A 27,460-nucleotide genomic window follows, 5' to 3' on the forward strand; every position below is an offset into this window, starting at 1 on the left:
CAACACACGTTACTCACCTCAGGATTCCATCTTATTATCAACTAAGTTTTATCCCCTGAGATGTTCAAGTCTGAGGGGAAAGATTAATCTATTTTGGAATAGAAGTTCTAGAGACTTTCTCTTCAGCCAAACTTAAAGTCTCATTGAATTCTTAAACTTAGGAATGATTGATGTTTTATCATTTTTGTGATGACTGCTTTCCCATTAGAGTGTAGGCTTTCAAGATAAATGTGAAAAGGCATTAAAAGGTGATTGAAGATGACACTTACCTTAAAGCAGTTGAGGTTTTTACTGTGTAATTTTTAACACTGTCTTTTGGATTAGTACGATATTTTTGAGAGGTCATTTTGTTTGTTGTTTTAAGATGCCTGAATAGTACTAATAGAGTCTTCCATGTGTATTCCCAGAACTACTTAAAAACAAGGCTGTTGAAATATTTTACTTGCTATTAATTCTGTCTGACATGATTATTATCACGGAACATGGAAATGTTCCATGTTCTATTAATAGAAATGGCACTTCTACCTTTAAATTGTGCTCTTCATTTTTACTTTAGCCTTTTAAAAATGTGTGCTGTCCATGTGCTACTCATGTAGAAAAATTAAGTAGTAGAGATAAGGAAAAAAAAATCAGAAATAATTCCATTGTTCTTTTACAGAGATAATCACTGCTAACATTTTGGGGTGTATACTTTTAGATTTTTTTTTTTCTATGCAGTTATATTTTTATGTGAATATATGTTACTTTAAAGAACTGGGATTATATAATATTTGGAAGTGACTTAATGATAATTTGTAGTTTGGAATTACTAAAATTTGTTTAATCAAACCCTTATTATTGCACAGATTTTGTATTATAGTTAGTGCCACAGTGATTTTTTTTTCTTTTCTTTACATATAACTGTTCCTTTGTCCATCATTTTCTTATAAGTAATTATTAGAAATGGAAGCACTGGTCAAATGGGTATGCAAATTTTAAAGATATTTGGTGCTAAAATACCAAAAATATAAAATTATATTAGAATAATTTTATTAGACAAATCTTCAGTGTTTGAAAATGATATTTTAATTTGCTTTTCTATGATTTGCTTCTCTTTGTTGTTCTTTTGTGTTTTGTCTTTTTGTGAATTGTTTACATGTGTTTACTGGTAACTTTTCCTTTTTATTTGTAAATAAAATTTTTTGGATTATACCCAAAGAGAGTTTTCTGAGCTAGTATTTATAATCATTACTTTATATTTTGCATTCATTATTCAACAAATAACTAGTGGGAACCTATGTTTCCAGGGTACTATACTAAGTAGGAGCTTGGTATATTGTGGACCTTTCTCCCTGGTGATTAATTTAAACCTCCAGGGAAAGGAAACCCATTTTAACATTAAGCAGTAGCAAACATAAATTAAGAAGGCATGTGTGCCGTGAAATAATATCTTTAAATGAATGACTGAAATAAGACAAAGGTTTTGGGCTTCTTTGATGAGGCAGACCTGACAGGGCATGTGTTCTACCTGGTTTAAGGGGAAGTCTGTATTAGGCAGCTGTAGCATTGGGAGAGTCCAGCAGGAGGGGATTAACAGAAGTTTCAGTAGTCTTATGGTTTCTTTGAAAGAGTGTTTGTTGGGAACGTGGGAGCTAAGAGAAATCTTTAAGGCCTGACTCAAGTGGGATGGAAGGACAGGCAGGACAAAACAGTGTTTCAGTGCCAGAGAGTAGGAGAAATCTATAGGACAAGAGGGAGCGAGGTGTTATGTAGGAAGAATAAAGGTGTACCAAGATACACTGTAAAGCATAAAGCTAGGGTAGGATTATCAAGAAACTAAGACCTAGAATTTAAGAGATAATTATACCTATCTCACAGGTTTATTGTGAGGAGCAATTGAACTAATAACTGAGGCAAAATGCTTAGCATTGGCCCTGGCACTATTGCTACTGCTATTAATATTGCTGTTGTTATTGCTGTCTGGCTCTGCAGATTGATGAGAAAGGATGGCAGACACTTAAGTTAATCATTAGAGTAGAGTAGTTGTTGGGGGAATGAAAAGCACTTGGATGTTTTTTCAAGTCCAGGTCTGCCATAAGTACTCTCCTCTTTCTTGCCATAGGCATGAAGAACTCTATTCTTTTCTCTTAAAAGCTGCTGCTACTTACTCTTAGTTATTTTTATCTCCCAAGTCTGGCTCTGGAGTAGAATCTACAATCTGCCAATCTCTCTTGAAGCCATAGGATGCAGTCTATAGTTTGAGGATTTTTTTTTTTTTTTAAAGATTTTATTTATTTGACACAGAGATCACAAGTAGGCAGAGAGGCAGGCAGAGAGAGGAGGAGGAAGCAGGCTCCCCGCTGAGCAGAGAGCCGGATGCGGGGCTCGATCCCAGAACCCTGAGATCATGACCTGAGCCCAAGGCAGAGGCTTTAACCCACTGAGCCACCCAGGCACCCCTAGTTTGAGGATTTAAAAAAATAACATAAGGAGATTAAACTATGTAAGAAGGACTTTGGCTTTCTGCTGTGTTGACCTAACAGGATTTTTCCTCTGTGTGGCCCACTTCCAAGATGGCCCTAATGATCCCTGCTTCCTGACATTTATACCAGTGTATAATCCTCTCACACATAGCCAATAGAATGTGGTGGAAGTGATGGATCATTTCCAAGGATAGATTATAAAAGACATTGTGGCTTTTGCTTCTTCTCTGTCCCTTTGGGCTCCCCTTCCCTCTCCACACTCCACCCCTTGCTCATTCAGAGTAGTTAGCTGCCATGTTGTGAATAGTTCTATGGAGAGGCCTGTGTGGTGAGAAATTGAGGCCTATAGCCAACAGCTAACAAGGAATTGAGGCCTATAGCCAAGAGTGTGTGACTGAGTCTTCTTGGAAGCAGATCTATCAGCCCTTGTCAAGTTTCCAGCTGTAAACTCTGGCCTATCAACATCTTGACTGCAACCTCATGAGATATCCTGAGCCAGAGCCACCCAACTAAGCTGCTGGTTGATTGCTGAACCTCAGAAACTGTGTGAAAAAAATAAATGCTTGTTTTTTAAGATGCTAAGTTGGGGGTAATTTGTTATGCAACGATAATATACCCTTCCTCCTTAAAACAACCTGAGAATATATAAATATGTAAACAGTGATTTTAAGACATTGGATGGCAGGTGGCATCAGACTGATCCCTGAGAGAATGGAAACACATGAGGTAAGCCCTTCTATTATACCAGTTTACAGTAGAGCCTAAAGGTTGTATATAGGCTGCAGTGCAAGGAGGAGGAACTAAAACAGAGCTCACTTTTGTTGAGATTAGGAAACAAAGATAAGTGTTTGGGAAGGCCAAGATGGTTAGAATCACAGGGCAGAGTGCCAGAGAGAAGAGACTTGAGGGAAAAGGGGTGAGTATATAGGTAAGTAAAAAAGTGCACTCAAGCATGAAAACATTCTGGAGATCTGCAGGAGGTGCTTCTTGAGTTTTTGGCTGAGTTCTGATCTGTAGATGCATGACAAGGCCTACTCAAAGTCAGGGGATGAACTACTGGAAAGCAGTAAGAAATCAATTTCCAGAATTTATACAAGACATTAATAGTTTGTGTCTAAATTATCCGGAGTCTAAAGACCTTGTAATACATGAGGCATTGGGAAGAGTCCTCAGAAGGCTTCAAATGATCGCAAGTAATTAACTGTGCACCAGAATAAAGTCCAGCATTAGAGGAATGCAGCACAATTGAGAATTCAGCAATAAAATTTATGGTTTTAATCATTCATTCAAAAATTGCAGTGCTTGTTTCACCTTGAATAAGGGATATAATGTCTAGACAGATCAGTAAGGGAATAGAGGACTTGAACAGCATTATAAGCCAGTTAGACTTAATAGACATACACAAAACACCCAGTAAGAGCAGAATACACATTTTTTTCAAGTGCACATGAGATCCTACAAAGGATAGTCCATCTGTTAGATCACAAAAAATTCAGTACATTTTAAATAACTGAAATCATAAAAGTATCTTCAGTCACAGTGGAATGGAGCTGGAAGTCAATAAGAATACTGGAAAACTCACAAATTTGTAGAAATTAAACAATACACTCATAAATAACCAGTGGGTCAAAGAAGCAATCACAGGGGAAATTAGAAAATAATTACAGACAAATGAAAACACAACATACCATGACATAATGAGATAGAGCAAAAGCAGTGCTCAGAGAGAAATTTATAATAGTAAATACCTATGTTTAAAAAGAAGAACTCAGAAGAACTGAAATCTAATTTTTCACCTTATGGAAACTAGAAAAAAGGAGCAAATTAAACCCAAAGTGAGTCAAAGAAAGGAAATAAGAATGATTAAAGTGCAGATAAGTGAAATAGAGTATGGGAAACAATATTGAGAATCAGCAAAACTAAAAGTTGGTTCTTTGAGAGGATCAACAAAATTGACAGACCTTTACCTAGACCAACAAAGGGGGAAAAAAAAGCAAAGATACATATAATTGAAATCAGAAATGAAAATGGAGATATTGCTGTTGATGTTAAATAAAAAAGGTTATAAGAGAACACTATGAACAACTGTGTATCAGCAGATTGGATAACCTGCATTAAATGGACAAATTCCTAGAAACATAGATTACCAAAACTGACTCAAGAAGCAATAGAAAATAGGAACTGACCTATAACCAGCAAACAGATTGAATTAGTAATAAAAATAAAAAATCCCTCCCAAACAAAGAAAAGTCCAGGACCAGATGCCATTACTGGTGAATACTACCAAACATTTAAAGAAGAATTAACATAAATTCCTCTCAGACTCTTCCCAAAAATAATAAGACAGAGAATACTTCCTAACTCAACAAGACCAGCATTACTCTGAAACCAAAGCCAGACACCATGAGAAACAATACAAAACTACAGATTGATATTCCTTATGAGTATAGCTGCAAAAATCCTCAACCAAACACTAATAACACACTGAATCCAACAGTTTATTTATTCATTAAGATTTTATTTATTTATTTGACAGAGAGACAGTGATAGAACACAAGCAGGAGGAGTGAGAGAGGGAAAGGTAGGCTTCCCGCTGAGGAGGGAGCCTGATGTGGGGCTTGATCCAGGACCCTGAGCCGAAGGCAGGCACCTAATGACTGAGCCACCTAGGTGCCCCGGAATCCAGCAGTATATTTAAATGGTTATACACCATGGCCAAGTGGAATTTATCCAGGTGGGAAGCCAGGGCAGTTCAACATAGGAAAATCAGTAAGTGTAATACACTGCATTTATAGGATGAAGGGAAACAAGCAAACATTAGCAGTTAATATGGAAGACTTTGACAAACTATAACACCTGTTTGTAATAGAAACACTCTAGAACTAGGAAGAGAAGGCAAATTCTTCAATATGATAAAGGGATTTATGAAACACCCACAGCTAACATCCAGTTCAGTAGTGAAAGACTGAAGACTTTTCCGTATGATCAGGAACAAGACAAGCATGCCTATTTTCTTTTCTTTTACTTTCCTTTCTTCTTTCTTTCTTGATTTTATTTATTTGAGAGAATGAGTGAGAGAGCACAAGCTGGGGGAGGAGCAGAAGTAGAGGGAGAAGTAGACTCCCCACTGAGCAGGGGCTTGATGCGGGGCTCAATCCTGGGACCCTGGGATCATGACATGAGCCAAAGGCAGATGCTTAACCAACTAAGCCATCCAGGTGCCCGAAGGGGACTTATTTTCACACAGCTATTCAACATTGTGGTAGGACTTAAAATCAGAGAAGTTAGGCAAGGGAAAGAAAATATCCAAATTAGGAAGGCAGAAGTAAAGTTATTCCTATTTGTAGACAACATGATCCCATATATAGAAAACTCCAAATAATCCACAAAAACCCACTAGAATTAACATACAAATTCAGAAATTGTAGTTACAGATCAACACACAAAATAAAATTGTGTTTCAGTATACCAGTGGTGAACAATCCGAAAAGGAAACTAAGAAAATTGTTCCATTTAATATTGTCCAAAAGCATAAGGAGTTGAAAGATTTGTACACTGAAAACTATGAAATGTTGTTGAGAGAAATTAAAGAAGACAAATAAATGGAATCACATTCTGTGTTTGTAGACTAGAAGACTTAATATTGTTGAGGTGACAGTACTGTGTAAAACAAGGTAGAGATTAAATGAGATCTTTATCAGAATTCTCGTGACCTTTTTGGAGAACTGGAAAAGCAGATTCTGAAATTCATATGAAATTGCAGTGGTCTCAAATAGCCAAAACTCTCTTCTTGAAAATGAATAGAGTTGGAGGACTCATACTTCCCCATTTCAAAACATATTATAAAGCTACAGTAGTCAAAACAGTGTGGTACTGATATAAGGATAGACATATAAACCAGTGGAATAGAACTGAGAGGAGAGACATAAACTAATACATAAAAATTATATTATTGTATAGGACATATATATATATATATATATGTAGATATATATATATATATTTACAAATGATTTTTGACAAGAATGGCATGACCACTCAGTATAAGAAAATGTAATTTTCTTTTTAAGATTTTATTTACTTATTTGACAGAGACAGCAAGATAGGGATCACAAGCAGGGGGAAGAGGGAGAGGGAGAAGCAGGCTTTCTGTTGGGCAGGGAGACCGATGTGGGGCTCCATCCCAGGAACCTGGGATCATGACCTGAGCCAAAGGCAGACCCCTAGCTGACTGAGCCACCCAGGTGCCCGGAAAGATTATCACTTAACAAATAGTTTTGGGACAACTAGATACCCACATGCAAAAGAATAAACTTGGATCCCTGCCTCACACCACATGAAACTGTTAACTCCAAATGAATCAATGACCTAAATATAAGAACTAAAACCCTGACAACTCAACAACAAAACTACAAACAACCCAACTAAAAAATGGGCAAAGGACTTGACAATTCTCTAAAGAAGATAAACAAAGGCCAATGTGCATATGCTTTTCAAAAATTTTAAAAAATTTAATTCTTTTTATATTTAAGACTTCTAAAAATTTATTTGAGAGAGAGAGCACTCTCTCTCACTAGATGGGTTTAACAGCAGACTGAATGAACTGAATATTGGATCAGTGAGCTGATGATTAGCTGATGACAAAGCAATGAAACTCATTAGACTCAGTAGTAAAAAGAAAAAAGAATTTTTAAAAAATGAAGATAACTTAAGGGATCCTTGAGAAAGCATCAAGTGGGATAACGTTCATTTTATATGGGTTCTAGAAAGAAAAAAAAGGGGGAGAAAACTTATCTGAAGAAATAATGGCAGAAAGCTTTCCTAATCTGGGGAAGAAATAGACATACACGTCTAGGAAACTCAGAGAATTCCAAATAAGATGAATCCAAAGAGGTGCACATCAAGATACATTATAATTAAAAGGATAAAACTTATTACATGAAAGGGAAACCTCAGAAGGCTATCAGCAGAGTTTCGGCAGAAACTTTGCATGCCAGAAGCAAGTGTTGTGACACATTCAAAGTGGTGAATGGAAAAAATCTTCCAAGAATTCTCCACTTGGCAAGGTTATTATTCAGAATTGAAGGAGAGATTAAGAGTTTTTCAGATAATCAAAAGCTAAAAGAGTTCATCACTGTTAAACCAGCCTTATAAGAAATGTTTAAAAGGATTTACGTAAACTGAAAAGAAATGGCATTAATAACAAAATGTATGAAAATAAAAATCTCCTTGGAAAAGATAAATACATATTCAAAGTAGGGGATCAGGAGTACCTGCCTGGCCCAGTCATTTAAGCATCCTGCTCTTGCTTTTGGCTCAGGTCATGTTCTCAAGGTTGTGAGATCGAGGCCCACATCAGGCTCTGCGCTTGGTGTGGAGCCTGCTTGAGATCTCTCTTTCTCCCTTTACCTGTCCCTACCCAAAAATAATTAAAAAAAAAAAAAAAGGATCAATCACTTATAAAGCAAGTATGAAGCTTAAGAAAAGTCAAAAATAGCAAAGATAACTAAAACCATGATAGTTAAGGACTGCATAAAATGATGGAGAATGTGACATCAAAAATAAGGGCAGGGGTGAAGAAAATATCTTTTGGAGTGTGCTCAAATGTAATTGCTATCAACTCAAAGCAGCCCATTCTGTATATAGTAAGTTATTAATAAATCTCATGGTAACCATAAAGCAAAAATTTGCAACAGATGCACAAAAAAGGGAATCTGGACATAACACTAAAGAAAGCCATCAAACCACAAGGGAAGAAAAGAAGAAAGGACCAGAGGAGCTATGAAGACAGCCAGAAAAGAATGAATAAAATGGAAATAAGTACATACTTATAAATAATTACTGTAATTATAAATGGACTAAACTCTCCAATCAAAAGACACAGTGGCTGAATGGATTTAAAAAAAAAAAACCCAAAAACCTATCTATGCTGTCTGTGAGAATCTCACTTCAGGTGTAAGAACATACACAGACTAAAAATGAAGGGATGGAGAAAACTATTCCATGCAAACAGGAATGAAAAGAAACCTGGAGGGGTGCCTGGCTGGCTTGGTTGGTGGAGCATGTGAGTCTTGATCTCAGGGTCATGAGGTAAAGCCCCATGTTGAGTGTAGAGATTATTAAAAAAGAAAAAAAGAAAAAACAGAAAAGAAAGCTACTATAGCTATACTCTGCAAACAAAAAAGACTTCAAAATAAAAATTGTAATAGTAGTCAAGGAAGGGCATTACATAATGATAAAGGAGTCAATCCAACAAGAAGACATGGCATTAATAAATATGTATGCATCCAACATAGGAACATCAAGACATACAAAACAAATATTAACTGACCGAAATGGAGGAATTGATAGCAATACAATAATAGTAGGGGAGTTTAGCACCCCACTTACATCAATGAATAGATTTTCCAGACAGAAAATTAATAAGGAAACATCATCCTTGAATGACACCAGATGGAGTTAATATGTTCAGAACATTCCATTCAAAAGCAACAATACACATTATTCTCAAGTACACATGGTGTATTGTCTAGGGTAGATAACATGTTAGGCCACCAATTAAGCCTCAATAAATTTAAAAAGATTGAAATTCTATTGAGCATATTTTTCTGATCACAATGGTATGAAACTAGAAATCAGTTACAAGAAGAAAACTTGAAAAACCATGAAAATTGGGAGGTTAAATGACATGCAACTCAAAATTTTTGTCATTGAAGACAGCAAAGAAATACTGAGAGACAAATGAAAATAGAACTCTGGGGGCGCCTGGGTGGCTCAGTGGGTTAAGCCGCTGCCTTCGGCTCAGGTCATGATCTCAGGGTCCTGGGATCGAGTCCCACATTGGGCTCTCTGCTCAGCAGGAAGCCTGCTTCCTCCTCTCTCTCTGCCTGCCTCTCTGCCTATTTGTGATTTCTCTCTGTCAAATAAATAAATAAAATCTTAAAAAAAAAAAAGAAAATAGAACTCTGACATATCAAAAAATCTTTGGGATACAACGAGAGCAATTCTAAGAGAGAATATTATAGTAATACAGGACTACCCCCAGAAACAAGAAAAATCTCCAACAATCTAACTTTACCCTGAAGGAGATAGAAAAAAAGAACAAACGAAGCTCAAAATTAATAAAAGAAAAGAAATAATAGAGATCAGAGCAGAAATAATTGAAGTAGAGACTGAGAAACAATAAAAAAAAAATAAAGCTAAGAGCTGGTTCTTTGAAAAGATAGAGTTGACAAACTTTTAGTTAAAGTAGCCAAGAAAACAGTTAAAGTTTTAATAATCAGAATCAGAAATTGAAAGAGGAGAAATTACAACTGACACCATAGTGCAAAGGATCATAGGAGACCACCAAGAAATACATGCTAACAAATTGTACAACCTAGAGGAAATGGATAAATGCCTAGGAACATACAGTCATCTAGGGCAGAGTCATGAAGAAATAGAAAATCTGAATGAACCAATTACTACAAAGGGGATTGATAAGTAATCAAAAACCTCTCAACAAGCAAAAGTCCAAGACCAGATGGGTTCATTGGTGATTTCTATCAAACATTCAGAAAGACTTAATACCTATCTTTTTCAAAGTCTTCCAAAAACTTGAGGAGGGAATACTTCCAAGCTCATTGTATGAGGCTGGCATTACCCTGGTAGCAAACCAGACAAGAACTGCACCTAAAATTAAAAAAAAAAAAAAATTACAGGGCAGTATCATTAATGAATATTGATGCAAAAATTCTTTTTTGGGGGGGCATCTATTTTTTTTATTATTTTTGTTAACATATAATGTATTATTTGCCCCAGGGGTACAGGCCTGTGAATTGTCAGACTTACACACTTCACAGCACTCACCATGTCACATACCCTCCCCAATGTCCATAACCCAACCACCCTCTCCACATCCCCTCCCCCCAGCAACCCTCAGTTTGTTTTGTGAGATTAAGTGTCTCTTATGGTTTGTCTCCCTCCTGATCCCATCTTATTTCATTTTCTCCTTCCCTACCCCCCACTCTGCTTCTCAAATTCCTCCTATCACGGAGATCATATGATAATTGTCTTTCTCTGATTGACTTATTTTGCTCAGCATAATACCCTCTAGTTCCATCCATATCGATGCAAATGGCAAGATTTCATTTCTTTTGATGGCTGCATAGTATTCCATTGTATAAATATACCACATCTTCTTTGTCCATTCATCTGTTGATGGACATCTAGGGTCTTTCCATAGTTTGGCTATTGTGGACATTGCTGCTATAAACATATGGGTGCACGTGCCCCTTCAGATCACTACATTTGTATCTTTAGGGTAAATACCCAGTAGTGTGATTGCTCGGTCGTAGGGTAGCTCTATTTTCAACATTTTGAGGAACCTCCAGACTGTTTTCCAGAGGGGCTGCACCAGCTTGCATTCCCACCAACAGTGTAGGAGGGTTCCCCTTTCTCTGATTGATGCAAAAATTCTTAACAAAATATTAGGAAACTGAATTCAGTAGTACATTAAAAGGATAATAAACCATGAACAAGTGACATTTATTTGAGGGATGCAAGGATGGTTCAACATCCACAAATCAACCAACGTGATACACCACATTAACAAAATGAAGAAAGAATTGTATGATTGTCTTTAGAGATGGAGAAAAAGCATTTGACAAATATCAACACATATTTTTGATAAAAACTCTCAATGAAGTGGGTGCAGAGGGAGTGTACCTCAACATAACAAAGGCCATATATAGTAAACCCACAGTTAATTTAACATCATACTCAGTGGCAAGCAGCTAAAAGTTTTTCCTCTAAGATTAGGAACGAGAAAAAGCTGCCCTCTCTTACCACTTTTATTCAACATAGTGTTGGAAATCGTAGCCCCAGCACTTGGTAGGAAAAAGAAATAAGAAGGCATCCAGATTTGAAAGGAAGAAGTAAAACTATCACCACCTAAAGATGACATGATGCTATATATAGAAAATCTGAAAGATTTCACCAAAACCTATTACAGCTAATAAATGAATTCAGTAAATTAATGGGATACAAAATCAGCATATAGAAATCTATGAGTTTCTATAATGAGTTATCAGAAAGAATAATTAAGAAAGCAATCCCATTTATAATTTTATCAAAAAAAAAATGAAGTACCTAAGAATAAATTTAACCAAGGAGTTTAAGATTTATACATTGAAAACTAAGACACCATGAAAGAAATTGAAGAGGACACAAATGTAAATAAATACCATGCTCATGGATTGGAAGAACTGGTATTTAAATGTCCATACCACCCAAAGCAATCTGCAGATTCAGTGAAATCCCTATCAGAATTCAAATGCCATTTTTGACAAAGCTAGACCAAATGATTCTGAAATTTAAATGGAACCACATCCTCACCAATACTTTTTTTCTTTTCTCCTTCTTTTCTTTTTTCTTTTCTTCCTCTTTTCTTTTCTGTTGATTAATGGTCATTCTAATGCAGTGAAGTGGTATTTCGTTGTGGTTTTGATTTGCATTTTTGTGATAATTAGTGATGTTAACTATCTTTTTATATGTTTGTTGGCCATTTATGTATCATCTTTGAAGAAATGTCTATTCAAGTTCCTTGCCCATTTTAAAATTGGGATTTATGTTGTTGTTGAGATGTAAGAGCTCTTTACGTATTCTGAATTTCAGTCCCTTATCCAGGTATATGATTTGCAATGGAAACAACTTTTCTTTTTTTTTTTTTTTTTTTTGGTTAAGATTGTATTTATTTGTGTGAGAGAGAGAAGAGAGCATGCATAGAAGCAGGGGGAGAAGCAGCAGAGGGAGAAGAATGCTCCCTGTTGAGCAAGGAGCCTGATGGAAAACTCAATCCCAGGACTCTGGGATCTTGACTTGAGCTGAAGGTAGACACTTAACCAACTGAGCCACTCAGGCACCCCTGGAAACAACTTTTGAGAAGCAAAGTCAGAGAATTTATTTTCAGCAGACATGTACTATAAGAAATCTTAAAGAAAGTTATTTAGGCAAATGGAAAATACTAACAGGTGGAAATTTGGATCTGTGAAAAGGAATGAAGAGTGGAAGAAATGATAAAATATGAGGTAAATGTAAAAAATACTTTTCTTCATTTTTAAGCTTTTCAAAAGATATTTAAAGCAAAGATAATAACAATGAATTGGTGGCTTATAGCATACATGGAAATAGATCGACTGATGTCAATAATAAAATTTTGACTGATGTAAAAAATAAAATGTCAATAATAAAATTTTGACTGATGTCAAAAATAAAAAATATTTTCTTCATTTTTAAACTTTTCAAAAGATATTTAGAGCAAAGATAATAGCAATGAGTTGGTGGCTTATAGCATACGTGGAAATAGATTGACTAATGTCGGTAGCATAAAGAATGGTACAGAAGAAAGGGAAATACAGTATTGTTAGGTGCCTATACTTGAACACAAAGTGGTACAATATTTATTTGAGTGTAGGCTTTGTATAATTTAGAGCAATTGCTTAATAAAAAAAAAAGAAAAATAACTTATAAGCCCATGGGGGAGATGAAATTGAATATTAAAAACTAATCAGTCCATAAGAATGTAGGCAAAGCACAATGAGATACCATCTCACACCAGTCAGAATGGCTAAAATTAAGAAGTCAGGAAATGACAGATGCTGGCAAGGATGTGGAGAAAGGGGAACCCTCCTACACTGTTGGTGGGAATGCAAGCTGGTGCAACCATTCTGGAAAACAGTGTGGCGGTTCCTCAAAAAGCTGAAAATAGAGCTACCCTATGACCCAGCAATTGCACTACTGGGTATATACCCTAAAGATACAACTGGTATCTGGGTATATACTGGGTATATACCCTAAAGATACAAATGTGGTGCTCCGAAGGGGCACATGCACCTGAATGTTTATAGTAGCAATGTTCACAATTGCCAAACTATGGAAAGAACCTAGATGTCCATCAACAGATGAATGGATAAAGAAGATGTCACACACACACACACACGCACACACACACAGTGGAATACTATGCAGCCATCAAAAGAAATGAAATCTTGCCATTTGCGGTGACGTGGATGGAACTAGAGGGTATTACGCTTAGTGAAATAAGTCAATCAGAGAGAGACAACTATCATATGATCTCCCTGATATGAGGAAGTGGAGATGCAACATGGGTGTTTGGGGGTTAGGAAAAGAAAAACTGAAAGAAGATGGGATCGGGAGGGAGACAAACCATAAAAGACTCAATCTCACAAAACAGGCTGAGGGTTGCTGCGGGGAGGGGGGTCAGGAGAGGGTGGTGGGGTTATGGACATTGAGGAGGGTATGTGGTATGGTGAGTGCTGTGAAATGTGTAAACCTGGCGATTCACAGACCTATACCCCTGGGGATAAAAATACATTATATGTTTATAAAAAAATTTAAAAATTAATAATAAAAGAAAAGAACGTAGGCAAAGAAGAAAAAAGGAATAAATAAGAGGTGGGACAGGGCACCTGGGTGGCTCAGGTGGTTGGGCATTTGCCTTTCTGCTTGGGTCATGATCCTGGCATCCTGGGATTGACCCCCGCATCTGGCTCCTAGCTCAGCAGAGAGTCTGCTTCTCCCTCTCCCTCTGTCTTTTCCCCTGCTCATGCTCTCTCTCTTTGTATATCTTCGTCTCAAATAAATTGAAATACTTTAAAAAATTGTTTAGAAAAAGAGTTAGGACAAAAATAGCAAAATAGTGGATATAAATCTTCCCTTTTGGAAAATTAAATGAAATATAAGTGATCTAAACAATCTAGTTAAAAAGTAAAGATACTCAGATTGGCTAGAAAAGTAATACTCAAATATATGGTGTCAAGAAACTTATTTGGAATATAAAGGTAAAAACAGACTAAAAGTACAAGGATGGTCTGCATCTGGCTCAGATGTAGTAACAGGGACTATATATTTATAGTCATGAAATAATCTCCTGCTCCGCAAAACAGAGTACTCCAAATAGTAGTCCTTTTTTTTTTTTTTTCTAATTTGTTTATTTGACAGAGATCACAAGTAGGCAGAGAGAGGGAGAGAGGACGAATCAGGCTCCCCTCTGAGCAGAGAGCCCGATGAGGGGCTCGATCCCAGGACCCTGGGACCATGACCTGAGCCGAAGACAGAGGCTTTAACCCACTGAGCCACCCAGGCACCCTTCCAAACAGTAGTTCTGAAGACATTGCTTATGAAGCAGTGATGATCAATGATCCCTGAGTGGTGAGAAACAAATGAGGAGAGCCCTATAATCGCCCCAACCTACTGTATTGAGAGACTTACCAGGATGTGGCACAGGCAGTGAGAACTGAGGTGTGGAGTTTGACATATTCCCCTAGTTGAGGAGATGTTGCTCTGGAACTGATTCACAAATTATAAAAGCAAGAAAACAAATGTATTTCCAGGTCACTTAACTGCATCCTAGAACAAAGTTCAGGAAGATATGTAGGAGTGGGAAATACCAGCATACAGCAAGTTGAAATTCATAGTGCATGTCATTCAGTTAATGATGCCCAAATATGCACAGTAACCTAAAAACACGACCCATAATGGAAATAATCAATCATAGGGACGCAGAATTGACATAGATGGTAGAATTAGCAGAGGATGCTAAAACTGTTTGTTGTAATTATATTCCATATGTTCAGAGAGTTAGAAATGTATAAGATGCTAAAAGATCCATATTAGACTTTTAAAGATGAAAACTACATCTGGACAAAAAATACACTACTAAGATAAATGGCAGATTAGAGATTGCAGGAAAAAGATTAATGAATTTGAAGGCATAGCAGTGGAAACCGTCCAGTAGAAACACATGGAGAAGAAAGAGGGAGAAAACAATTAGCTGTAGGATACCTTCAAACAAATATATAAATAATTAAATTTCCTTAAGGAGACATGTTACATAAATACGTATTTCCAGAAACAGTGGCCCAAAACTTTCTAAATATGATTCATTAAGATGAAACCATAAACCAAAATTTTCCGAATAAGTTTTATTAAGATGAAACTGGGGGCACCTGGGTGGCTCATTTGTTAAGCGTCTGCCTTTGGCTCAGGTCATGATCCCAGGGTCCTGGGATTGAGCCCCACATTGGGCTCCCTGCTCCGCGGGAAGCCTGCTTCTCCCTCTCCCACTACTTCTGCTTGTGTTCCCTCTCTTGCTGTCTTTCTGTGAAATAAATAAATAAAATCTTTTTTTTTTTTAAAGATTTTATTTATTTATTTGACAGAGAGAAATCACAAGTAGGCAGAGAGGCAGGCAGAGAGAGAGGAGGAAGCAGGCTCCCCGCTGAGCAGAAAGCCTGATGTGGGGCTCGAACCCAGGACCTGGGATCATGACCTGAGCCGAAGGCAGCGGCTTAACCCACTGAGCCACCCAGGCGCCGCTAAATAAATAAAATCTTAAAAAAAAAAAAAAAGATGAAGTCATAAGGAATTTCAATGAGCTACCAAGTATAAGAAATATAAAGGAAACTACACCAAGGTCCATCATAATGAAATTACCAAATACAAGTAGTAAAAATAAAATCTTAAAAGCAGTTAGAGAAAAAAAAATGACATGATTAAGTTTTGTGCATAGGAATAAAGATAAAGATGACAAAAAAAAAAAAGATAAAGATGACATTAGATTTCTTGTCAGAAATAATATAAGCAAGAGAACAGTGGACTAGCATCTTTAAAGTATTGCCAGATGAAAAAATAATCTCCTTAGAATTCTATATCTGGCAAAAATATGTTTCGGAAATCAAGATGAAAAAAGTCAATTTCAGATACAGAAAAGCTGAAGAAATTCAATGCTAAATCCCCTGTCCCTTCCTCCCATTTCAGGAAAGTTATAGTCTGTCCTTCAGACAGCAGGAAAATGATGCTAGTTGAATAAAAAACAAACAAACCCACAAGAAATGATAATTACTTGGGTAAATATGTAGAATTTTTTTCTCATTTAATTTAACCTCTTGAAAATAAAATTGTTTAGAGTTAATGTTCATAAGGTACTATATGGTTTATAGCATACATAAAAGTAAAATGCATAACAGTAGCTTAAAGGCTAATGGAAAAATGGAAGTATATTATGAGACTCCTATGTTCTACATTAGGTGGTATTATATCTCTTAAAGGCAGACTGTGATAAATTAAAGATATCTATTGTAAATTATGAAGCAGCCACCAAAATAGGAAAACAAAGAGTCATATATAATATGTGAAGAAAAGTAGGTAGGATTTAATTATACCAAACAATCCAACAGAAGTCGACAACATGAAAAGGGAAAGAAGGTGAGCTGGGACAAATATAAATAGCAAGATATGTTCTAATGAGCAAGATGAAATGTTTTAATGAGTAACCCCATTATAAATATAAACAAATATAAATAATATTCTGAACACCCCAATTTAAAGGCCAAAATTGAATCAAAACCAAGATCCAACTGTATACTTGCCTACAAGAAGCATTTTAAAAAAAAAAATTATTTCAGTGTTCCAAATTCATTGTTTATGCACCACACCCAGTGCTCCATGCAATACGTGCCCTCCTTAGTACCCACAACCAGGCTCACCCAACCCCCCACTCCCCTCCCCTCCAAAAGCCTCCATTTGTTTCTCAGAGTCCACAGTCTCTCATGGTTTGTCTCCTCCACTCCAATTTACCCCAGTTCACTTTTCCTTTCCTTCTCCTAATGTCTTCCGTGTTATTCCTTATGCTCCACAAGTAAGTGAAACTGTATGATATTTGACTCTCTCTGCTTGACTTATTTCACTCAGCATCATCTCCTCCAGTCCCATCCATGTTGATACAAAAGTTGGGTATTCATCCTTTCTGATGGCGGTATAATACTCCATTGTATATATGGACCATCTTTTCTTTATCCATTCGTCCACTGAAGGGCATCTTGGTTCTTTCCACAGTTTGGCAGCTGTGGCCATTGCTGCTAAGAACATTGGGGTACAGATGGCCCTTCTTTTCACACGTCTGTATCTTTGGGGTAGATACCCAGTAGTGCAATTGCAGGGTCATAGGGTAGCTCTATTTTTAATTTTTTGAGAAATCTCCACACTGTTCTCCAACTTGCTGCACCAACTTGCATTCCCACCAACAGTGTGAGAGGGTTCCCCTTTCTCCACATCCTCTCCAACGTATGTTGTTTACTATCTTGTTGATTTTGGCCATTCTGACTGGTGTAAGGTGATATCTCAATGTCGTTTTGATTTGAATCTCCCTGATGGCTAATGATGATGAACATTTTTTCATGTATCTGTTAGCCATTTGTATTTTTTTCTTTGAAGAAGTGTCTGTTCGTGTCTACTGCCCATTTTTTAACATGATTATCTGTTTTTTGGGTTTGAGTTTGACGAGTTCTTTATAGATCTTGGACATCAGCCCTTTGTCTGTAGTGTTATTTGTGAATATCTTCTCCCATTCTGTGGGTTGCCTCTTTGTTTTGTTAACTATTTCCTTTGCTTTGCTTTGCTTTGCTTTTCTGGGAAACCAGAACCAGGCAAAGACATTATACATAAACTTCAGAATAAAACTACTTGTGAACATAAATGCAAAAAATCGAAACCAAATTTCAACAAATCAATTCAATGGTGTATTAAAAGGTTAATATGTCATGAGCACCTGGTGTTTATCCCAGGAATGCAGGTTGGTTTAACAATAAAAAAAATCAGTATAATTTACCATATATATAAACAAAAAAGTAAAAATCATAATCATCCCAGTAGATGCAGAAAAATCATTTGAGTAATGCAGTAAACATTCCTGATTTAAAAAACAAAACAAAACAAGAAACCTTTAGTAAACTAGGAATAGAAGTGAGATTCCTCAACATGAAGCAGGAATCTATCAAACTCCTAGAGGAGAACATAGGCAGTAAGCTCTTCGACATCGGCCACAGCAACTTCTTTCAAGACATGACTCCAAAGGCAAAGGAAACAAAAGCAAAAATGAACTTTTGGTACTTCATCAAAATAAAAAGCTTCTGCAAAGCAAAGGAAATAGTTAACAAAACAAAGAGGCAACCCACAGAATGGGAGAAGATATTCACAAATAACACTACAGACAAAGGGCTGATGTCCAAGATCTATAAAGAACTCGTCAAACTCAAACCCAAAAAACAGATAATCATGTTAAAAAATGGGCAGTAGACACGAACAGACACTTCTTCAAAGAAAAAAATACAAATGGCTAACAGATACATGAAAAAATGTTCATCATCATTAGCCATCAGGGAGATTCAAATCAAAACGACATTGAGATATCACCTTACACCAGTCAGAATGGCCAAAATCAACAAGATAGTAAACAACATACGTTGGAGAGGATGTGGAGAAAGGGGAACCCTCTCACACTGTTGGTGGGAATGCAAGTTGGTGCAGCAAGTTGGAGAACAGTGTGGAGATTTCTCAAAAAATTAAAAATAGAGCTACCCTATGACCCTGCAATTGCACTACTGGGTATCTACCCCAAAGATACAGACGTGTGAAAAGAAGGGCCATCTGTACCCCAATGTTCTTAGCAGCAATGGCCACAGCTGCCAAACTGTGGAAAGAACCAAGATGCCCTTCAGTGGACGAATGGATAAAGAAAAGATGGTCCATATATACAATGGAGTATTATACCGCCATCAGAAAGGATGAATACCCAACTTTTGTATCAACATGGATGGGACTGGAGGAGATGATGCTGAGTGAAATAAGTCAAGCAGAGAGAGTCAAATATCATACAGTTTCACTTACTTGTGGAGCATAAGGAATAACACGGAAGACATTAGGAGAAGGAAAGGAAAAGTGAACTGGGGTAAATTGGAGTGGAGGAGACAAACCATGAGAGACTGTGGACTCTGAGAAACAAATGGAGGCTTTTGGAGGGGAGGGGAGTGGGGGGTTGGGTGAGCCTGGTTGTGGGTACTAAGGAGGGCACGTATTGCATGGAGCACTGGGTGTGGTGCATAAACAATGAATTTGGAACACTGAGAACTATAAAACAAAATTATGATGTTAAAAAAAAAGAAGTAAGATTTCTCAATCTGGTAATGGACATTCATGACAAACCTCATTTACTGACATTGTACTTACTGGTGAAAGATTGAATACTTTCTTTATACAATCAGGAACAAGATAGAGATGTTTACTTTCATCAGTCGTATTCAACATTTTTCTGGAGATTCTAGGTAGTGCAATCAGGGAAGAAAAACAATGTTATTCACACGTGAAAGGAAGGAATAAAGCTATCCTTATTCACAGATGGCCTGATTGTCTATGTTGAAAATCATGCAGAATCCTGTTAGCACTAGTCAAATGAGTTTAGTAGGGTTGAAGTATACAACATTAATATACAAAAATCAGGTGGATTTCTATAAAGTAGCAAGGAGGAATGAGAAATTGAAATAAAAGTTACCATTTAAAAATATGAAAATATGAAATACTTATGATAAATCTAACAAAATATGTTAAAGAAAATTGAAAGCTACAAAATACTGTTGAAAGTGAAGGATACTTAAATACATTAGAGATACAATTGATACAGATTGTATATTTTGAATTGAACCATTGGGTAAAAGTTATTTGTAATCCTCAAATCAATACTTGCAGTGCTCGCCGACTGGCACAAAATTAGAGTTGCCTGATGTGCAGAGTCCGAACAGAGGATGAACATTCTGTTTTCTTGTTTTAGCTCTCATGCATTAAGCAAGTGTCTTTTTCTTGCTCTGTTTAGTGCCACATTTTTAGCATTTTTGTGTTTTTTGGTTGGTTATTTGCCTGTTTAAAAAGTCTCCTAAGCATTGTGCTAAGGTGCTGTGTAGTATTCCTAAGCACAAGAACGTTGTGATGTGATTTATGGAGAAAGTACATGTATTTAGATTAGCTTTGTTCATGCAGGAGTTAGAGTGTTGTCAGCTCTGAGTTCAGTGTTAATTAACAACATATACTAAGTAGGGGATCAATAACCAGAAACACATGAAAAGCAGCGTTATACATTGAGAAAAATATTATGATTAGAGGTTTGTAGGAACCTGTCTTTCCCCTAGCAGCATTGGGTTGATATTTGATAATTCACTGTTCATGGTGACATTATAAAACATAATTATCTATGAGATGTTGTTATTTCAATATTGAGAATTAACTGTATAACCTGTGTATGAGTTGGAAAACTGAACTTTGTTAAAATGTTGATTTTTTTGGATTGAAGCAAGGGGAAACCACAGATTGGTGGGAACTAATGAGAATGTGCATTGGTTTAGTGTTAAAGGGAGTAAAGAAAAAGGGAAGAACGGAAGAGATATTTTATTTTATTTTATTTATTATTTTAAAGATTTTATTTATTTATTTGGCAGACAGAGATCACAAGTAGGCAGAGAAGCAGGCAGAGAGGAGGAAGCAGGCTCCCTGCCGAGCAGAGAGCCTGATGCAGGGCTCGGTCCCAGGACCCTGAGATCATGACCTGAGCCAAAGGCAGAGGCTTTAACCCACTGAGCCACCCAGGCACCCCGGAAGAGATATTTTAGAAGCAAAGTCTGCAACACTGGCAATTGAACACAAGAGATGAGAGAGAAATCACAGTGGTTTTAAGCTGGGGTTACTGCAAGGTGATGCCTTTCAGAGAAATAAGGATGGCAGGAGGGGTGCAAACCCAAGGCTGGTTTAGATAGCTTAAGCTTGAGGTCTTAGTAGACCTCAGCTGGTGGGGTTCATCCAGCACTTAACCTTTCAGTCTGGTAGGCAGGAGAGAAGTCTGGGTGTAAATTTATTTTATTTTATTTTATTTTATTTTATTTTATTTTATTTTATTTTATTTTTTAAAGATTTTATTTATTTATTTGACAGACAGAGATCACAAGTAGGCAGAGAGAGAGAGGAAGGGAAGCAGGCTCCCTGCTGAGCAGAGAGCCTGATGCGGGGCTCGATCCCAGGACCCTGGGATCATGACCTGAGCCGAAGGCAGCGGCTTTAACCCACTGAGCCACCCAGGCGCCCCTGGGTGTAAATTTTAAAAGGAGTTTCCTGGGGTTCTGGGCTGGCTCAGTCAGTAGAACATGCAACTCTTGATCTTGGGGTCATGACTTCAAGCCCTATATTGGGCATAGAGCTTACTTTTAGAAAAAAATTAAAAAAAAAAAGTTTGCTAAGCTGCATAACTGAAGTATAGTTCTATCACAAACCTTGAGTTTCTAGACTTTAGAAGGAGGCAGGGAGCACAGATCTGAAGAGCTGCAGGTCAGGGGGGAATGTAGGCATGGGGAAATGAGTGTGGCATGGAGACCTGAAAGATAGGTCATGGCATGAGGGAAATATCCAAGTTAGGAACGTACTGAAAAAATCTGTAAATGAAGAGTGAGCTCCTAATTGGGAAGCATCCACAGATCCGTGCTGTTCTACACAATGCAGTAACTTAGGTTGCTGGCGGGGAGGGCTTCCTCTGCACTTCTCTCACTTGAACCTTCTCTCACTGAACAAGGTGACCTTCAAAGTCATTTCTAAACCTGTTGTATTGTATTTCTTTATTATAACCTCATTTCTCTCTCACACACATTATAACTTCATTTCTCTCACACACACTTCATTTCTCTTACCCAAAAACAATAAGAAAAAAAGCGAAAGCACACAAATTTGTCTTGGGAAGATAGATAGATAGATAGATACATACATACATACATACATACATAGAACTAAGAACACATCACCAATTTACAGAATTCTAACTTTACAACCAACTATTTTGGACAAGAAAATTGGCAGAAACTTGGCTACAGTAACTATAATTCTCTTAAAGGTTTTAGAAAGCAGTTATCTTTAAAAAATGATCTCTGAGGTGCCTGAGATCATGGGTGGCTGGCTCAGGAAGAGCATGAGACTCTTGATCTTGGGTTTGTGAATTTGAGCCCCATGTTGGGTATAGAACTGATAAAAAAAAAATCTTAAAGAAATAAAAAAAAAATGGGGCACCTGGGTGGCTCAGTTGTTGAGTGTCTGCCTTCGGCTCAGGTTATGATCCCGGGATCCTGGGATCCAGTCCCACATTGAGCTCCCTGCTTGGCAGGAAGCCTACTCCTCCCTCTCCCACTCCCCCTACTTGTGTTCCCTCTCTCCATGTTTCTCCTTCCGTCAGATAAATAAAATCTTAAAAAAGAAAAAAAATTAAGGGGCTCAGTTGGTTAAGCGTCTAACTTCAGTTCGGGTCATGATCTCAGGGTCCCGGGATGGAGCCTCAGGTAGGGCTCCCCACTCAGTGGGGAGTCTACTTCTCTCCCTCTGCCCCTCCCCCTGCTCATGACAGCTCTATCTCCTTCTCTCAAATAAAATCTTAAAAAATTAAAAAAAAAAAAATGGGTGCCTGGGTGGCTCAGTTGGTTAAGCATCTGCCTTCGGCTCAGGTCGTGGTCTCAGGGTCCTGGGATGGAGTCTCTCATTTGGTTCCCTGCTAAGCCAGAGCCTGCTTCTCCCTCTCTGCTGCTCCCTCTGCTTGTTGGTGTGCTCTCTCTGTCAAATAAATAAATAAAATCTTTAAAAAAAATTAAAAAACTTAAGAAATTTTTTAAAAATGAAAGAAAAAGGTTGGTTTTTATCAAATTAATCTGTAGATTCAAGGGAATTCTTCTCTAATCCTTGCAGGCATTTTTGCCTAGAATAAAATTCGTATGTAAATACAAGAACTTAGAATAGCCAAAACAAGTGGGAAAAAGAACAGTGTTGGGGTACCAACACTACCTAATTTCAAGAAATATTGTAAAGCTACAGTAAAAGCAGAATTGGCATACAAATAGACAGATATATCAATGAAATATAAGAGATAGTCCAGAAGTAAACCCACTTATATATTGATAACTGATTTTAACAAAGCCATAAGAAGCAATACAGTGGAAAAAATAATAGTATTTTTCACAAATACTGCTTGAGCATTAGACATTGATCTACAAAAAGTGGAAATGAGTCCATATTTTGCACCATGTACAAGAATTAATTCAAAATGGCCCAGAGACCTAAATGTGCAACCTAAAACTATAAAGCTAGAAGAAAATGGGAATCTTTGAGACCTTAACTAGGTAATGATTTCTTAGATGCAACACCAAGAGCACCATATGTAAATGGATGAATTGATAAACTAGATCTTATTAAAATTAAAGTCTGCTCTTCAAAAGACACTGGTAAGAGAATAAAAAGAGATGCCACATTCTGGGAGAAAATCTTTGTGAAACATATGTCTAACTAATGACATATTTAGAATATGTAAAGAACTCTTCAGATAAAATAATAAGGAAAGTAACCCAATTGAAAAATGGGTAAAATATTTTGATGGATGCTTCATTACAGGATAAATATAGATAGTGTGTAAAATATGAAAAGATGATTAACGTGTGTAGTTAGTGGGGAATGCAAATTAACTTCACTGTGAGATACCATTATGTAGCTATTATAATGGCTAAAGTTAAGAAGATCGACCATATCAAATGTTGGTAAAGCTACACTATATTTTAGCAGTGTTTAAATCCCAAGGTGACTTCATTTGTAAAAGTCAGGGATTGTAGACATGATACTTATTGCCTGCTTTGAGTCAGGTCCTTGAGCATCTTGTTTTCCAGAACCTTGGTGGCCCTGTAAAGACGGGAAAGAACAATGGCAGAGTCTAAAACTTACACTGTAAACCATTCCCTACTTTTGGTATGGTTTTGTAAAATATTTTTTTTTTAAAGATTTTATTTATTTATTTGAGAGAGAGACAGTGAGAGAGAGCATGAGCAAGGAGAAGGTCAGAGGGAGAAGCAGACTCCCCATGGAGCCGGGAGCCCAATGTGGGACTCGATCCTGGAACCCCGGGATCATGACCTGAGCCAAAGACAGTCGTCCAACCAACTGAGCCACCCAGGCGTCCCGTAAAATAATTTTTTAAATGTAAAGTTTATATGTATATATAGCTATTCATTGTAAAAAGGCACAACAATGGGATACTGTAAAGTAGAAAGTGAGGATTCTCCAGATACCTGAGTGGCTCAGTAGGTCGGTAAAGCAACTGCCTTTGGCTCAGCTCATGATCCTAAGGTTCTGGGACCAAGTCCTGCATAGGGCTCATTGCTCAGTGGGGAGCCTGCTTCTCCTTCTGCTTGCTGCTCCCCTGGATGTGCATGCACTTACTCTCTCTCTCTCTGACAATAAATAAATAAAACCTAAGGAAAAAAAAATGAGGAGTCTTTCTGTTCCCTGCCAGTTGCATTTCTTCTGTTATGCATAGGTGCCTATTTGATTAAAAAAAAAAAAAAAAAGATCAGACAGGAAGCTGTCCTGTCTTTCATTTAACACTTTTGTAACATTTTCCATGTCAGTGCCCAAGATCTGTTCCTCATCTTTTCAGGGTTGCACATCCCACTGTAGTTTATTTAACCAGTTAATTATTGCTGGATAAATATTTAGCTTGTTTGTAGCTCTTGAATTATAGTCTTGCTATGCATATTGTCACTGTGTATATTTTATGTGAGTCTTCCTGTAGTATGAATACCTAGATGTAGAGTTGCTGTTTTTTTTTTTTTTAAGAGATATTATATATTTATTTGACAGAGAGAAATCACAAGTAAGCAGAGAGGCAGGCAGAGAGAGAGGAGGAAGCAGGCTCCCTGCTGAGCAGAAAGCCCGATGTGGGGCTCGAACCCAGGACCTGGGATCATGACCTGAGCCGAAGGCAGCAGCTTAACCCACTGAGCCACCCAGGCGCCCTTAGAGTTGCTGTTTTAAAGATAGAGGCTTAACCCACTGAGCCACCCAGGCGCCCCAGTTTGTAGACTTTTTAAGCATCATTGTGGTATCTTTTGATGGTATGGGAGTTTTACATTTTTATCTTATTATTAAATCTGTTAGTTTATCCCATGATAACTTTTAGGTTTCCCTTCTTACCTAGAAAAGTTGTTTGTCTTACAGGATTATGACAGATATTTAGCCAAATTTTCTTGTGCTTTTATCATATTTTTATATTTTACATTTTAATACTTACGGAATTTATTTTTATGTTTGTACGAGGTAGGAACTTAAATTTTTCCCTAATCGATAGGCAATTAGAACAGTTTGATCTTTGGGTAGTGATTTTGCTTGGACAACCTTAGGTTATAGTCTAATTTGAAGTTACATGGTTTGTTTTAGTTACAGCTCTGAAGAGGTAATCATAGTTCTTCTAGAAGGCAAGAGCTTGTGGAAGGCAAATTTCTTTGCTCCTTTGACTCTGTTTTTTTGTTTTTTTTTTTAACTTGGGTATTAGGTTGAGTACTTCTAATAGCAGGGCATAGGGGAAGGGAAGCCAGCAAAGAGACTTAGAAACTGTGTCCAAGTCATTTCTGGGACCAGGGATGGAAATGGATTCTTCTGTGGAGAGACTTGCCTTGGCAGGTGAGGTAGACTAAGTATTAGCAACAGCTCTGGCTGCAATTTAACTACTTTAAAAATGTTGCTACTGTAAGTTCTGGCTTAGGAAGCTTTTGGTGTTTTGGTGGATTCTGGTTCAGGTTTTTTTGCACTTTCCTTATATGCATTCTGTTTTCTGCGAATGATCTGCTTGTATTTATTTGCTGGAATGTGATGTGTTTTATGTGCTTTCTCCTGCATGTGTGCTGTGGACAAGCTTGGATTGTCTTTGGTCTACCCTTGCTAGCTTACTTAACTAATCACCACCTCTTGAAACCTGCCTTTTAGTACCTCCTTCACCTAAGAACTCCTTGTAGCAGCCTTATTATTAACATTTGTATTGTAGTATTGTATTTGTTTATGGTATGTGCCTGTTTCTTATGCCATTCTGTGAGCTCTCTTGGGACCGGGATTTTGCCTGTTGATTAAAAATTCTCAGCTCCATTATTTTGGTATGGTTTGAAGATTTAAGTCCCAGAGAGTCAGGACATTTTATAAAAATACAAAAGTAGGGTTTATCTCAAAAAGACTAGAGTGTATCTAATTTTTGGTTGAATGTGCTATACTGGTGTTATAAATATCTATTTACCAGTATTACTCATCAAAGTTATGGTGAGTTACGTGTAAACAAATTTAATATCAACATAGAATATTCCCTAACACAAATATGAGAAATCTTAAAATGTCTTTTGTAGCACGGCTGGAAATTTTTCAGTGGAACCAAATTTATAAGTCAGTCATAAGTCGTAAGTCTGGAAAAAATAACAAATACGTGCTTTTTACAGAATATTAAAGAAGTCTATTTGTGTGAATAAAATCAGCTTATCCTAACATTTTAACTCAGAATATTTTAACTTGGAGGGCTATGAAAAAACGTTTATAAAACTGTATCACTCTTTTCATAATTTGATGGTAGTGTGCTTTAACAAATTGTTTATAATCAGAATAATAATGGATTCTTATAATTGTTAACAGTTCTTACGTCATCCCATTCAACCCATAAAATTATCCAATAATATAAAAACAACTATTATTCTTGTTTTACTGTCTAGAAAGTGACCTTTAAATACTTTCTCAAACTCTTATGGAATCAGTAAGTGGCTGAGATATCCAAAGCAGGTTCCTAACCATCAAATGGCAGTTGCTCTCTCAAAATGGGAAAGTCTTAGATTGTGAAATCCATTATCATTAATTTTATTTACTTCTAAGTAGGCTTCTATCCCAGCCACCAAACTGACTTGAAGCCTATTTCAGAATATCTTGATGAAAACATTCACAGGTCTCTTGAAATTGTATACCTATGCAACAGTGTATGTATTTCTCCCTTTTTGCATTATTGACTTTTCTAAGAAGTTATATATAAATTAAGCTTGTAGGTCTTAACTTTTATAGGTTAGTTTTATAGTTTTGTAGATGCTTTATTAAAATTTTGGTTTAATTTTTTGAAAAAGATATAAAAAGATATAAAAAAGAGAGTAGCAAGATCATGCACCTGTGCATTTGGGGGAGGGAAAAGGAAGAGGGAGAGAGAGAATCTCACATAGATTCCGGACTGAGTGCAGAGCCCCACACAGGGCTAGATCCCATGATCTGGAGATCATGATCTGAGCCAAAATCAAGAGTTGGCC

General features: G+C 36.9%; 1 protein-coding gene across 18 annotated transcripts in view; it reads left to right on the forward strand.

Moving 5' to 3' along the window:
• The window catches only part of STAU2 (staufen double-stranded RNA binding protein 2), a 320,498-nt gene that overhangs the window by 11,786 nt on the left and 281,252 nt on the right, over positions 1-27,460 (forward strand). For 11 of the 18 annotated variants that reach the window (XM_047728838.1, XM_047728845.1, XM_047728844.1 and 8 more), the window contains one exon: positions 25,690-25,817. The exons of 6 other annotated variants lie outside the window; for them this stretch is intronic. In XM_047728838.1, coding sequence (XP_047584794.1) covers positions 25,778-25,817 — 40 coding nt within the window. In that variant the 5' untranslated portion in view covers positions 25,690-25,777. Of the gene's footprint in view, positions 1-3,300; positions 3,391-25,689; positions 25,818-27,460 lie in introns of those variants that run through there. One more of the 18 variants, XM_047728842.1, reaches the window with a different exon arrangement.

This window comes from Lutra lutra, chromosome 4 (assembly GCF_902655055.1).
Source record: "Lutra lutra chromosome 4, mLutLut1.2, whole genome shotgun sequence".
NCBI classification, from domain to species: domain Eukaryota; kingdom Metazoa; phylum Chordata; class Mammalia; order Carnivora; family Mustelidae; genus Lutra; species Lutra lutra.